At 39.5% G+C, this 16,201-nt stretch overlaps 1 protein-coding gene across 8 annotated transcripts in view; it reads left to right on the forward strand.

The window, feature by feature from the left end:
• The window catches only part of klhdc8b (kelch domain containing 8B), a 202,985-nt gene that overhangs the window by 117,246 nt on the left and 69,538 nt on the right, over window positions 1-16,201 (forward strand). For 7 of the 8 annotated variants that reach the window (XM_029507410.1, XM_029507408.1, XM_029507407.1 and 4 more), the window contains one exon: window positions 10,144-10,308. The exons of the other annotated variant lie outside the window; for it this stretch is intronic. In XM_029507410.1, coding sequence (XP_029363270.1) covers window positions 10,144-10,308 — 165 coding nt within the window. The remainder of the gene's footprint in view (window positions 1-10,143; window positions 10,309-16,201) is intronic. 8 annotated transcript variants of the gene reach the window in all.

Consider the following 16,201-nt stretch of genomic DNA (forward strand, 5'->3'; position numbering starts at 1 on the left):
CTACTTGAGTCCGAAGTTAATGGACACAGGGGCAGTTACAGCATGTTCTTGCCAAAGAGGCCTGTGTCTGAGAAGCAGTGTGGGTGGGCCAACCACTTCCTGATGTAGGTGTTGGGAGATGCCATCCATTCTGCTGGCTGCTGTAGATGCAACTTCCCTGATTTTCAATGGCCACATCAGCTGCTGGCACAGTGTGAACTAGTAGCACCATACATTCCACTTCCTGCTGCTGTCAATCTTAGTTATTTATTTTATTTTGAAGAATCACCTTCTGGGGCCAATAAAGTATTCTGAATCTGAATTGATATGATTCATTGAACTACAACTATAACATAGTTACATATATACATTATAGACAAATGGCAAATGAGTGAGTGTTGCAACCCAGCTTGTTTGGGAAAAAGGAGGTGGAAAATAAAACCAGATGTTATGGTCAAGAAAAATAAATATTTTTTCCGAGAGCCAATAATACACAAAAATGGAGGAAAGTGAGAATGAAGGCTGTATATAATTAAGAAGGAGTTTGTCCCTGCAAGTCGCTTTTGTTTGTGTGGGTTAAAAGCCTTGCAGCAGAGTTCTGAACAGCCTGAAAGCCGTCAGGCTATTTATTATGAAAACAAGTAAAAAGACACATTACAAAAATCTATACGAGATGAGATAAAAGCATGAATGATCGTTTCCAGTTCAGCCTTTGACACCAGTGATCTTATTTTGGAAATGTTCCTCAAATGGAAGAAGCAGTTTTTTGCTTCTTTTTGAATGGTGCTCCAAGGACATCGTTGAATGAAAAATAAGTTCAAATCAAATGGAATCAAATCAGATTTATTTGTATAGCGCCAAATCATAATGTTACATCAAGGCACTTTACATACAGAGCAGGTCTAGACCAAACTCTTGAGCAGGCACTTGGTGACTGTGGCAATGAAAAACTTCCTTTAAGAGGCAGAGACCTCAGACAGAACCAGGCTGAGTGGCCATCTGCCTCTACTGGTTGGGTCGAGAGAGGGAGAGGGAGCGAGAGAGAGCGAGACAGAGGTGCTCAGTCCTTCCTCCAGCAGAATAGCTAAAGAGTAGATGCACTATAAGCTCTGTCATACAGAAAGGTTTTAAGCCTGGTCTTAAAAATTGCTAAGGAGTCTGCCCCCCGGTTCCCGATCTTCAGCAGGACAGATGAACCTAGAGCACCAATTAGCTGCTTAATCTGGGGATACTACTATCAGGGGCGATAATTAATGTTTCCTTCTTGTCTGAGCTCAGTTATCGCTTAACCACTGTTTGATGCTTGTCAGGCAGTTAATTAGGGATTACAGTCTATGGAACTCATTGACCCTTAAATGAGCAGCTGGATGTCATCAGCGTAAAGATAAGAAATGTTGCTAAACTGTCTAATTAACTGTCCAAGGGAAAGTAGGTATAAAAGGAACAGAATGGGTCCTAGGACAGCCATGAGGTGCCCCAGATGACAGTCCTGCGGTATCAGACATGATATGGTTTGCAGAAATGCTAAAATTCCATCAGAAAGGTAAGTGGAGAACCATTTTAAAACCAAAACAGACATCCTAACCACAACCTGGTGTCTATTAACCAAAATATTATGGTCAACCGTATCAAAACCTGAGCAGAACCAAAACTGGATCTTTGCCAGAATCAAGATGTAACTGGAACTTTAAGTAGTACAGTTTCAGTGGAGTGCTTGTTGTGAAAACCAGAGTGAAATATGTCCAAGACCTCACAATTCTCGATAAAGTGAGTTTTCTAAAATTTCAGTTTGGAAATCAGCCTGTAGTTTTTGTGCTGGCATGGATCCAGACTAAGCTTTTTGAGTGTACAGGTCAAAGGTTTGGACAGGTTCCACAACACAATACTTAAAAAAGCTAGGAAACACACCAGTTAAAAGTGAGGCATTAAGACTTTTTTAAACATTGCAGTAGGGCAAACATCTGTAGGGCATCAAGTGGGTTTCATTGTCAGCAGAGCAGTGATATCATATAATATAATAGATTTAAAGGAGACAGACAGATCAGAGACAGTGTTGATAACAACTGATGATAGAGAAATGCTAGACCTAATATCCCTGACCTTATTAACAAAGAAATGCAGGAAATCATTGATGTCCACTTTAGAAAACACAGAAACTAGAGGAGTGGAGGATTTGGGGATTTTTCTTATTTGAGGATATTATCTTAGAGAATTGAGTTCTGGCAGTTCTCAGCAATTCATTTAAGTAGTTTAATTTAAGTACCCGTAGGTGAAGGCTGAGCACCTCAAGTTTAGTTGGCTTCCATAAACGCTCTACCCTTTGACAGTTTCTTCTGAAACCCTTGACAGAATAGTTTATCCAATGACAGTGCTTTTTCTGGGAGACAATGTTAGACTTCACAAGTTCCACTTTGTCCAAAATAGCTAAACAATGACTGTTAAAAGACTGAATAAAGACATCTGCATCATTGCATCCCGACAGTAAACTAGTTTTAAATGAAGTAGAAAACCTCTCAGCAGCATCCCGAGTAATAATCCACCTTTGGGCCCGAGGAAAGTTGAAGTCAAAGAGTATACAGCTGTGGTCACTCACATGTTAACCTTCCACGCGCACATTTTCAATATTTCGGCCAAGTGAGAAAACCAAATCTAAAATGTGACAGTTGATATATATGGGTCCACTAACATGTTGGGTAAAGTTAAAAGAGTCAGTGATGGATAGGAATTCAATAGCCATGTTACAGATGGCATCATCAATATGAAGGTTAAAATAGCCAGTAATTAAAATCCAGCAGGACCAGGAGGGTGCTAAATTAGCACACAATAAAATATGTTAGCAGAACCAGTCTTAATAATCTGTGACTCAAAGGAGGAAAACTTTCAGACTGTATCACTCTACACAGATCTTTCCCAGTGCACAACTGCAAGACCTCCTCCACAGCATTCCTAACGGGACATCCCAATAACAGAGCAGCCAGTGGGGCAGAGCTCATTGAGGTGGGTAAATTCATTATCCCTTCGCCATGCTTCAGTAAGAAATGTAAAATCCAACTTCTCTCAGTCATTAAGAATGAAGGTTTTATTAGAACAGGGCAGACTGGATCGGTGATGACAATCACCAACAGCTGCTTTTAGTGGTAGTGGCTGCAGACATGTGGTGCTGACAGTTGAGCCCATAGAGGTAGTGGTGAATGAATCTGAGCTTGCTGCCATGGAGGGTGGGGAGGAAGAAGTCAGGAAGGGGGTGTGTCATGTAAACAAGTCTGTATTATTATTATTATTATTATTATTATTATTATTATTATTATTATTATTATTATTATTAATTCTTACAGAACTGTGTACATATTAACAGGCTGAGATTGTGAAATTCCATTAATGTCATTAGCAAAGAACCTCCATTTTGACTTACACCATAATCTTTCCACATTGTGTCTATTAGTTTAATGCACGTCTGGAGTATTTTAATTATGTAGATTTAAAGTGTTACATTTGTCTACATTACACATTTCTACTTTATTAGATAAAGATATGTATTCAGACTTACTACAGTATGAGCAAGAGTGGAAGCTGCTTTCCACTGTTAGATTTTCTTCCAGGCTTTTTAGTTTATATGTAAATCTCAGATCACATAAGATGTTAGCAAGTGTGATTAATAAAATATGCTAAATATGTTGCATTTTCAAAGCAAACACACACTTAAACCATTGTGATTACACTGTGATACTGTTATTTAATAAATACAAAATAACCATTGCACAAATTCTCTGCTGCTGATGCAAATGGCCAAGGAGCAATGAAAAAAGATGAGATTGAGAGGCTGGGATCGAACGGCTGAGGCAGTCAGTTGGAGCAAATAAGAGAAAAAAGGGATGGAAAATGATGAAAGTCACAGTGAGAACAAAAAAAGAAGAGGGACATCTAGTATGATATCAACACAGAGTGATACAGATGCCAAGGAAGATGCTGCTCTGATGAATCAAGCAGACCTAGCAGCGTCACATAAAAGGAGGACAAGAAATATAAAACATAACATAATCTGTCAAATCCTCTGTGTTCTCCCTGTCTGCTGTGTCTGCGCCATTGTGTCCATATGGTAAATGGATCACTGCATCATGGTTTGGTTGTGACTCGGGGCTATGCATCTGACTACCAACAGGTTTCATTTGGCAAGGACAAACCTGCCAAACACCCACTCCATAATAACAGGATTGTAGGTTACGCTGTGGTTTCCATGGCGTCTCCCAGGGTGACAGGCAGAGAATAGAGCACCGTTTCTTTAATTAGAGGCGATTGTGCTTGATTAGACAGGAACTGGGCAAGAGCATGCACAGACAAACACAAACACACACACACACACACTCACACACACAGAGTAGGTGCAGGTCTCAGGTAATGGTGTGGGTGGACAGTGAATGCCAAGTATCTACAATCTATAAATCACACTGCAATGGTTTATCATTGTGGGACCATCAGTGATTCCATGTAAATCTGTACTTCTGTAAACCTTCAAGGCACAATGAAGAGAGGAAGAAATATTAAAACAAATAAGCAAAGAAAACCTAAAAATATAAATGGAGCTTCCCCTGAGATGGACAGGACACCTTACCTGTTCAGGTCTACGAAGCTGATAAATCAAAGGAGAAGTATGCCATTTTCCCATATAATTCAAAACATTTTTACTTCCTTTCACAACCAGTGGCTTCTCCCTGATTTCTGGCACACCTTACACTAACTCGTATAACTGTAGGGTTGACAGGAAGAATCTTCCAGCTAAGCCAGAGAGACTCATCTCTTCTTCACCACTGAGTTGGTCTATGCAGCAGAAATCAAAATGAAATCAAATCAAATCAGATTTATTTATATAGCACCATTTATAACAAAGTTACATCAAGGCACTTTACATATAGAGCAGGTCTAGAGCAAACTCTTTATAAAATGATTTATAGAGAACCAACAGATCCCCCGAGGAGAAAGCACTTGCTCATGTCTCTGCATCATTCCTCAGGTCTGAACCTCCACACAGTCCAGTCCTCTGAGTACTACAGGGACCTTATGGCTTATGTTATGACCTGCATGGTCAGCTCTGGGCCCTTGTTTTGACAGTATGTGTCTTTATTGTCCTCATGGGGGAATTTGGTGTGCAACAGCAACACACTACAGATCATCCAATAGATAAGCACACGTAAGACATACAACATAGATGTAAGCCGTTCAAATTTAGACTTTTTTTTTTATTTGTGACTTATTTTTATATTTATTTATTTATATTTAATTGTGCTTTTTGCTCATCTTCAATTCTATTGTATATTTCTCTTGGCATTGTCTTTGGTTACACATACTATTGTGTAATGCTTCTGGTGTGTTGTACCTGTGAGGAACAAAACTTTATCCAACATATAGTTGCTAAATGGTGAATGAAAATAAAGTTGAACCTTGAACATACAATCATATCACCATCAGCACACAGTTAGAAAATCTAAATAATCAAAAAAGTGCTGTCCTCCCTAAAAAGCAGAAGTTGTAACTCCGTGATGATGACATGTGACCTCATATACGACCAACAAGGCCCTACAATATTGTCCTGTCTGTATTAGTTGGTTGTGCTGAAGTTGCAAAACCAGAATGCCTATGAGAAGTTTAAAGTAGATTCATTAAAAGATGAATGAAACATTATTAAGAGATTTCAGCATCCTGAAAAAAAACTGTCTCTGATTGGCCTTTTTAATTCTGTATTCTGTGTTTAGGTCAAAGGTCAGCTTGTCATTCAAGATGGAGTCCAAGTATTTGTCCTGGCTGACTGTCTCCACTGCAGTGCCCTGAATAAGTATGGGTTTTAGGACAGGACTATCAAACAGCAATTGATCTTCAGACAAAGTTAAGATGTTTATTTAGTTATTCTTCTGCTGCACCTTCTTGTGAAGCCAAGAAGAGATTGATGTCTGCCACGTTTATATCTAAACTGAATAATGGTAATGTTTTATGCTTTATGCCTCTTTTCAAAGCCTACATGCTCTAGATGCAGTTTATCACAGAGCTTGGAGGTTCATTACCAATTTTAAAGCCCTTCCTCATCATCTCACAAAGTGGCTCCCCAGTTGGCTCCTCAAGTGGCTCCTCAGAATTTTTATTTTTTTGGTGTTGTTGCTAATTAGATTATTACCATAAAAAATGTAAAATTATACATAAAAAGATTTATTGAAATGTAAAAACATACATTATATCAAGTCTTCATTATTCAAATATCTTTTACTCTGTTTTTGTACTTTATAATTTATCTCTTGTAGCAAAGACTCTCAAAACGGTCCAATCTCTGATTTTACTTATTTACATTCAGTATATTTATTTATATATGATCTTTCAACAATTTGGTGTGAAACAACAATAAATACAAAAATAACAAAATTGAATCAATAAAATAAAACAACAACACAATTATAATAAATAAAATGTGTAAAACAAAAATAAAATAATAGCAGTAACAGTTTCAGCTAGTCTTAAGAGAAGATTGGCACTGAGGGAGGCCAAGTGCCTGCTTCTGTTCCTTCTCTCTTTAATTACTTTCCCTGTTTTTCGAGGATTCGCTTGACGGGGACGGATGTGGCCACAACACACAGTCTCCATGCCATCACGTGTGCTAGGCGTGGGTAGACTGAAGCCTTGGTCTCCCACTCTGCCTTTCTTTGATCAATGAAATTGAAATGCATCCAAATTTTGCTTCATTTCTTGCCACTCATTTTCAATTCCCACCTGTTTCCAGTGTCTCTGTGTGGGTGTGTGCCAGTGACCATTCGCTCTCTCTCTCGTGTCCCTTGCAGTAGCGCTTGTTCTCTCGCTCTTCTCCCTCCCTCCTGTTCTCTGTCTCTCTCTCTGTGCTGTATTTAGCCCCGCACTGCTCAGTGCAACCACACTTCATGTAGTTGACCAATCACATGTGGCTTGGACAGAAAAAGGAGAGGGAAAAAAAAACAAAAAACGAAGTGAGTCCTAGCGAGGCAAGAGCTGCTTACCAGGCAGGCAGGATCTGGCTCCCGTTGTTCATTTCAGAGCTGCATCGTTCACGACAAAAACATCACTACTCACCATTGCTTACTGTGTTTGTTGGATAGTCTTCTTTTCTTTATGTAGACTAAAACACTGACATATTTTAATCTACCAGAGTATTTTTTGTTTACTGCTTTTATTCTATCCCCTCACTCAAATTTTTGAGGATTTTCTGTATAAAATAAAGGCTGATCAAAATAAAAAGAAATAAATATGAGTATGAGCTATAACACTGTTGATGAAATTGTCTAAAACTGGGCCATGGCCCACTTCATGGTACTGCAAGAGGGTGATGATTACTGAGTCATCAGCAAAACTTGACAATCACCCTCATTTGTGTTACTAGTCATTAGTGTGGAGCCCAAATAGCAGGGTTGACAGACCATAATCCTTAGGTGATCCAGTCAAACACGTGCTCTGTTCACCCTAGTCCTCTGTGTCCTCTTTGTCAGGGAGACAACCAGCCAACAAATGGTGCTGGAGTTGCTCCTAGATATACCAGACAAGTCTCTGTTATAAAATATTGGCCTGTGTGTAACTGAAAGCGGAAGAAAAATCAATATAACATAGTTGTGCATGTGTTCTCTCACCTTCTAAGTGTACAGCAACAAGGTCCAATTGTCATGGCATCCACAACCCCTTTACTTGCCTGGTGAAGTGAAACTGAATTGGGTCATTTACACTCTGAGTCACTTTCCAAACTGGAGACTTGAATGCCACAGAGCAATAATCGTCCAGTGCTTTTGGTGGAGGAACCTTTACCACTGGAGTGATAGTGGATTTTTCTGTTGAAATTTGGAAATATCTGGGGAGGAGAAAGGCAAGAGAGAGAGAAAAGGAATAAGAGGGGAAGGATAAGACCAGGAGACAGACTACAACAAACACTAAGTATGCATTCGTAAATATTTTTTTTTTTAAAGTTAGAATTGCAGAAGAAGTTATAATGGAAATTATTAATATTGGCAGTTAATGATACCCAATAGTAACTATTGCAGCAGCAGAAAAACGGAGCAGAGATCATTCAGCACCTGTAGGGACAGGATGGACAAAACATAGACTACAGGAAGAAACAAAGTTAAGTTGGAGAAAGCGGTTAGTGGTGAACATACACTCACCCACCTGTCACTCAAAGTGATATCGCTTCATCTATTCTCACATTTAAATCTCAATAACATCTAACAAGCTGAGTGAGGAAGAAATTATCTACTGATTGAAAGATTTTCCAAGTGTTTGCCTTCTGTTTTCAGCCTGCTAGGGGACGACCTTGTTCACTGGTTAGCCTGTTTCAGCTAGGTAACTCCAGTGACGTTTTGTAGTCTGGATGAGAAGGAAGTGAAACCTTTTAAAACCTGGTCTTCCCTCCCAGACTGGCTCTTATCAGCCTCAACGATGTGGATGATGAATTTCTGGTGACTGGCATTTGTCTGCACAGCAACTGCTGAACTCTGTACTTTAAGCATTGATAGAATGAAAGAGACTTTATACTTATATATATATATATATATATATATAAGTATATATATATATATATATATATATATATATATATATATATATATATATATATATATGTTGTGGAGTGGATGTTTTATGCAGAAGTGTTGTGAGGTGCTTGTGTGCCCTCTGCCCTCCCCGCTTTATCTGAACAGATTTACATGGTGGGCAATCAGGAACTGAACTATGAATGACGCAGGTGGAGCCGGGGGGCGAATACGGTCAGACCGGTGCCAGAGTGGGTCATTTGGCAGCTCAGGGCTGTGTGGATGTTCCCCATGTTTGTTGTGCCGCTCACTAGTGCATTGAACCACTGACATAGAAATCTGTATGCCTGTAGTTAGCAGACATGGTTCACTGTTGATTCTCTGATTTGGGTTGACATTTTGTAAAAAGTAATATTTTTAGCTGAATATTTTTCCTGATTATTTTTGTTCAGCCCAGTGTTTAGCCCAGTGGGGCTTTGGCTGGGCTACATGGACTAAAAGCCATATCTCAATATTTTTCAGCTGAATGTGCGATATATATATATAATATACTATATATAATGTACAATGGGCAGCACGGCGGCATCGTGGTTAGTGCTGTAATGGGATCAGTTCCCAGCTTGGGTCTTTTCTGTGTTGAGTTAACATGTTTTCCATGTGTGTGCCTGGGTTTCCTCCCACCATTCAAAGACATCATATTTAGTTAATTGGTGACTCTAAATTGTGTGTGAGTGGTTGTTGGTCTCTGTTTGTTGGCCCTTTGATGGACTGGTGGCCTGTCCAGGGTGTACACCACCCGTCGTCCAAAGTGAGCTGGGATTGGCTCCAGCAGCCCTGCTACTCGGAGACTGATATATTTTTCCTGTGACGTAACTGGGTTTTCCCCAAAGCATTGTAGCATACATGCCTGTTATTTTCATTTTTTTTTTCAAAGCAAACCCTTAAAAACAGTCACAAGTTTGAGCCACGCACAAAATCTCACACAGAGAGGCTGTGTGTGTGCGGCAGTTACACAGGGGGCTAGGCAGAGGAGAAAAAAGTGCATGCTTGCGGCCCATGTATTGTAATTTTATGATGACAATGAACTATATTGTTATCAGCAATATTTTCCCATTTTATATCACTTTTGAAAACATATCGATATATATCAATATCTCGGGATATTGCTCAGCCCTTCCCAGTGTGATATCTTAATGTTCATTGAACGCCACAGTGGGCGTAGCCTTAATATCTTATGACAGTGATCTCAACAAACACCAATTAAAAGTCACACTGGTAAAAATCCCAAATGAGGCTCAGTGGAATGAAAAGCTGCTGCTGATATAGAGCTCACTGAAAACATGTCTCTGCAGTGAGATTTTTATTGCTCTCTTCACAGTTTAAACCACCATTCTGTGGATTTGTCTGCTCTCAGGGTGATCGAGATGCTCACATTCTGTCTCAATGTTGCACATTTTTTGGAAGACTACAGTAAAAGAAAGATAGTAGAGCTGACAATTGGTCCAAAAATGCCAGGACAAAATGATAGTGAGCTATCACTTCTCCCACGGTAACCTCAGATCGACTAGGACATTGTAATAACATTTTTAATATCTGTAAACCTACAGTGAGTTTCTGTCTTGTGTGTGTCTCTCTGCAGATGGGAAGGTGTATGCATTGGGGGGTATGGGAGTCGACACTACGCCGCAAGCCCTGGTGAGGGTCTATGATGCAGAGAAGGACATGTGGCAGCCGCTGACCTCCATGCCCACGCCGCGGTACGGAGCCACACCCTTCGTGATGGGCAACAAAATCTACATGTTGGGTAGGACATGAGATAACATCAGCTTATTTGTCTTTTTTATCTTTTCATATCTTGGAGTTTCGTCCATCTGAGTCTGTCCTTGAGGTTCCCACACTCCTGACCTTCAGTGAGGCCATTCACAGCGCCACAATGCAGATAGTACCGAAACCATCCATCCACTATTTATACTGCTTATCTGTCTGGGTGGTGGGGGGACAGCATTATACTACAGTTTAGGGGAAAACAGGGCATAACAGAAAAGTGTGATTAGCCTATTTCCCTACTCCTAACCAAGGCAGATGAATGCACTGCAAGTCAGTCAGTCTTGGCTGTTTCAAATGGAACAGATAAGCTTCCAACATCCCTCAAATTTTGGAGTTTGCCAGTAGTGCAGTCATAACAGTCACTGGATGGTTGTGCAGGCCATCCTCCTCAGGATGATGAGGAGATGACCACAAAATCTTCCTTAAAGAAAAGACCCATCATCTCAGGGGAAAGGGATGTAACACAAAGAACCCAGGTGTTAATGGGTATAATGTTGTTTATTGTAACTCAAATTAGAGAAAGTGGTTAACAGGCAAACCAAAGATAAACCAAGGAACGGGGCCGGTGGGTGCTGCTTTAGATCAAAAACAGAATATAACCAAAAGAAAACTCTCTAAGAGCTAAACAGTACCATCAGGGCTAGTGCAAACTAAAAGGACAACAAAGGCTGGCTGAAGCTAACTAAACCAAAACTACAACACAAACAGCACCCCTGAAACTAAAGTAGACAATAAGCCCAATGGCTACAAGGCAGACAATCGATAACTAAAGTAAATCTGGCCTCCACTTCCAAGCTTTCACAGAATATCAAGTTTTCACAATTTAAACACATAAGCTATAACAAGGGCTGCAATCTTAGCTTTTACAAAACGAAGGGGCGAGCTGTAACACACAGTCAGGGGTTATGAATCCGTTGTTCCTGACTGGGGTGGCTGGGATTGGCCAGTCTGCAGACAGGCCACACCAATCAGGAATCCAGGTGGTGATGAAGCTGGAGCTGGCACGTGCCTGGAGGCACCAATCAGAGCAAGGAGGGCGGAGCATCTGGGTATGCAATTTTGCAAACCTGGAAAACATTCTCACACACATGGGCAGAGTGGTGAACGTAACATTTCCTAAGAGCCAAGAGAATAAAAAATAAAAATATCATCAATGAAGACCAGATATGAGAATACAAATTACAGTGCAGTGCAACATTGTCTCAAGCCTTTAACAAAATGCAGTGAACAGAAAAGTAAATTTTTTTCTGTCTTGAGCCATAAGTTAGGTACGTTTTAACTGCACGACAGCGATGATGCAATAAACAGCACCAAAAGTCATGTCCGAAAGCGATTGTTCATTTTGTGAACGAGTTCACTAAATAGTCCACTACATTCATCTCCCACAAATGGAAATTTTAAAATCCACAGACTACAATGAAAAGATTTTGTACATCAAAAAGTGGTGTGAGGCTGTGGAATGACGTGGAGCTGAAACAATGTCCAAATATAAAGCAATTTAAAAACAAATACAAACAAATGATCTTTACAAAAAACTTGGAGGAAGGGCTTTAAGGGGAAACTAGAGCATTGTTGCTATTTTGGTTGTTATTTATTATATTTTATTATTATCATCAATTAATATCATACTGATGTTGTGTGGTTGATTTTGCAGTAACTTTGATTGTAACGATACAGAGTGGTGGTAGGAGTTTTATAAGTTCTTTACTTCTTCCTACTCCTTTTCGAATCATGCTGGGTTTGTTTTGTCTGTTTGTTGTTGTTGGTCTGTTTTATTTTATATATACTTTAGATATACTATATATTTATTTCATGTGTTTTTTTTCTCCGATCATGGAGATTTTGTTTTGTTTTGTTTCTTTCATTTGCAAAATAAAGATTTCAATCAATCAAATTGAAATGAGTTATAGAATGAAGCACTGTGGAGAACAGCATAAATCTGTAATCAGTAATATCAGGAATTATCCTTTAAACACAGTTTAACTTCTCACTCTATGCTCATTTGCCTTGTGGACCAGAGTAGTAGATAACAGATTACTCGATCAGCAACTCACAGAGCCTTTTACCTTAATCAATTTTTAACTTTTATAAAATAATGAATTGTGCTTTGTTTTTAAACGTGTGCTGTCATGAATTATGAATTTTAGCATATTCCCGTAAACATGTTTTAATTGCATTTTAACAGTATATTTGTGACAATTTTTATAACCTTACATAGACACTTTTTAAACTCCAAAAGCACAAGTTCTTGTAGCTGTGCAGACTCTTTTCCTTTGCTGGCTTGACACTATTTACCGAAAACCACTTTTTTCTCAACCACAAACTTCACATAAGTGTGACTGACATTCTTTTCACAGTTTCTGAAATTTTGTATACAAGCTTCATATCATAGTTTAAACCTTGATCCCCTGGGAGTGCAGCACACACTTCTTGTGCTTTTCCTGTTAGTTTACACTGGAGTAATCAAACACATCTTTCAGCTGATTTAAGGTGGCCACAATGCACTCAAAGACATTAAATTAAGAATATACCTCAGAAATATTACATGGTGGAGCAAGACCTTATGTCTGATGTCAAAGCTGTCATGGGGAGAGAATACAGGGTTGCATGGAGTAAAATGACAGGGGAGTGAGCATAGGCTGACGTTGCTACTCCAAGAGTTTAACTTAAAGGTGCATGGCTTCGACATCTAACACCCGATTCCTCACCTCCATCTTCTTGATGCAGAAAGTGAGCTGGAGCTCCTTAGCTGACATTGTTGACACACAGGGTGGATCAGTGGGAATGGTGGCAGTGATGGATGGGCCTGGTGCCACTGGGGCAGGTGTTCCTGACAGCATTTTATTTTCCTATCTGTCACCACCTACAGTTTTAAATAATATCCTCTCCCTTAATGCACTAACAGTCAGCTCCTTCAGCTCTGAGTTTTTGATATTTGCTGGCACTTTAGCATTGTACAAATTTGCTACCGGTGTTAAAACCACCATGCAACACTTACCCAGTTGGTCTCAAGTAGGTGTCTTTTGATAAATGACAAAGTAGCAAAACACATCAGGGAGTGTATAACCAAGATAACAAACGTAAACCAATTAGAATTTGAGAATTAAACTGACCAAAAAAAAAAAAAAAAGACAACGAGCTTACCTCCCTAACAAAGAAAGTGATGGACAAAGTGATGGACGAAAAGCTTCAGTCGCCTAAACCAGTTTGGGCTGCCTTTATAGCACAAAGGCAGCCCAAAACAAAAAAATCAAAAAAACACAAAAAACAAAAAAAAAAAAAGCACAAAAAAAGTGCAACACAGCACACAAAGGAGGGAAAGCCACATCCAGCAAGGTGAACTTCCTGTTTTAAAGGTGAACCAGCCAGCCCAGCCACTCTCCCCTCTCCACCAGGAAAAGGAAATTAAATACACCCATACACACACATACTGGGTGGACTTGACCCTTTGAACAAGGAGCGCAAATATATAAATAAATAATAATATAAATAAACTATATATTCATAGTACAAATGACCAAAGGTCCTAACAGGCAGTCCCAGCTTGCAGGTCACCAGTGTATCAGGGAACCAGCAGGCATATAGGGAACATGTAACCCAGAATATTCTCACTGTGAGTATGCTGCTGGCCCATTTCATGCAATATATGTTGTGAGTCATTCATAATATATACTAATACTACTATAAACTTGCAAAATATAGTGTAATTTTGGATAAAATGGTGTGATAGATATGAAAATATAAGGATTTTTATAATAAGAGAAAAGAAAAAATACCGTTTTATGCTCCCATGTCACAGTGCAGATAGAATCTCAGCGTATGTCTTGTGTTAGCAGTGCTAAACCTGGTGGTTTTTGTCTGTGAGTGCAGCACCCCGTTGTGAAAATAGTTTTGTTACTGCAGCAACTCTGTCACCTTTTGATAGTTTACTCCATTATCAAGGAGAATTTTAATGCACCTGTTTCAATGTTTTTTTCTTAAACTAATTATACATACACCCACACACACTTATTGTTGAACGTGTTTAGTTGAAAGAGAAGAAAATTGAACGTGTTCTTTTTTGCACATGAAGCCGCAGTCTCTCTGACATCACCTCAGTAATTGGTCTGACATTGCTCTGAGGGAGGAGCTACAGTTTTGGTCATTTTGCAAAGGACATAGAGCTGCTGACTTGATGTGTTTATGCTTCCTGCCAAGATGTTAGCATCTCTGCTATCCTAAAAAAGCCCATAGGACTTTTACATTGTCTTTTAAATTGCTTCCAAAAAAAAAAAAAAAAACACCAGGATCATCTACTCTAATGAAAGTACTTAATGGGATGTGAATCCTAAAGATTAGCAACAGGAGTAAAAAGGTAATGTTAGACTGTAAATCAGCAACACCACATCCACACTGCTATGCCTCTCCTTATAATTTGATTTAGCTTTCATTTCTCTACAAAAGCTTTTCCTTTGTTACTGACAGTCTGTAGAGTTGCACTGATCAGTTGATCAGCTCTCATGGTTGGCGTTCAAGTCTGAGACAACCTCTGAAGTCTCATTTAAATATGAGTTGAGAAACGCTAAAAAAAAAAGAAATCCTGACCAGAATGTGATGGTTTGTGTGCACGGTGGACCAAGAAAGCAGGGAGTTTTAACAGGGGTTTATTTGGGAAAAACTGCAACTGAAAAAGCCGCTGGGAGAAGTGGTGCTGGGGTCGGACTGGGCTTTTTCACAAGGGGGAAAACAAATCAAAAAAGTGGTTTGGGTGCTGGTGGCTGGAGGCTGGCTGGCAGGGGAGATGGCCAACAAACAAAACAGCTGCTGCTGGCCTGATCTGTAGCTTGGTGACTGTGTCATCTGGCAGTGGCGTAAAGGTGAACCAGACTTTTCTGGAGTGGTGATTGCTGGATTTGCCCCAGGTATGCTCTGCTGTGCTCCTCTGGAAAAGTAGGCTAGCCACGCCCCCGAGCCACCACCTGCTCTGCTGGAGAAACAAGGAAAAGGGAAACAGCACAAAACCAAACACAGCAACAAACGATATAAAAACCAAAAAAATTACAAAAAACTCAGTCCACAACACAGAATACCATTATATTATGTTATCTACACTGCTCATCCTTATATGATCACAAGAGGCAAGATTGTACAGGGTCAACATATAGACACTTTTTAGTTTTATTACTATTATTATTATAGACACATTAGCAGGCAAGTTAACCTAATGAACAGAGGGGAGTACTACGAAGCGAGATTAGTGCCTTAGCGAGCTATGTTGAGACTAAAGTCAGACTTTCCTGTGTCACAAAGGTGACACAAAAGAGGCATGTTAAACTGGCTTTATCACCGGTGTACTTATGCTGCGAACATAACCTGGTCTGGACCAGTTGTTGTTCCGACTTTAATCTTAAAGTCAGATATAAAAAACTCTGCCCCTTCACTTATCATCCTCCCTGAACGTGGCCTCACTGTTTTTGGACAAATTGAGTGATCTGTTGGCATTTTCTGATGATATTCTCTATGAGTGATACAGATTCTCAGCTGAGGGAAGATTATTTATTAAAGTTCTGGAAAAGGAAAAGTCTTAAGTATACAATGTCAATCATGCTTGACAAAACATTTTAAAGTAGCATTTACTGCAGTACCCTTTTCTTTTACTCCAGTTACTTGATCTCAAGTTTTAGTTTCTTGATTTCAAGCTCTTTTTTCTGATTATCCAGCTCGACATTTCTTTTATAGAGGGCCCTCACATTGTCTGCTCCAACCTGTATTAATAGGTCATTGAAGTGTTCATGTAGTAGAGTACATGACAACTCTGACTGTTACCTCTGTGTGGGGGCCAGCTTTTCTCATCTGAGAAACAACAAATATGCATTTAGTATTTTACCACC

Source organism: Echeneis naucrates, chromosome 7 (assembly GCF_900963305.1).
Source record: "Echeneis naucrates chromosome 7, fEcheNa1.1, whole genome shotgun sequence".
Taxonomy (NCBI): domain Eukaryota; kingdom Metazoa; phylum Chordata; class Actinopteri; order Carangiformes; family Echeneidae; genus Echeneis; species Echeneis naucrates.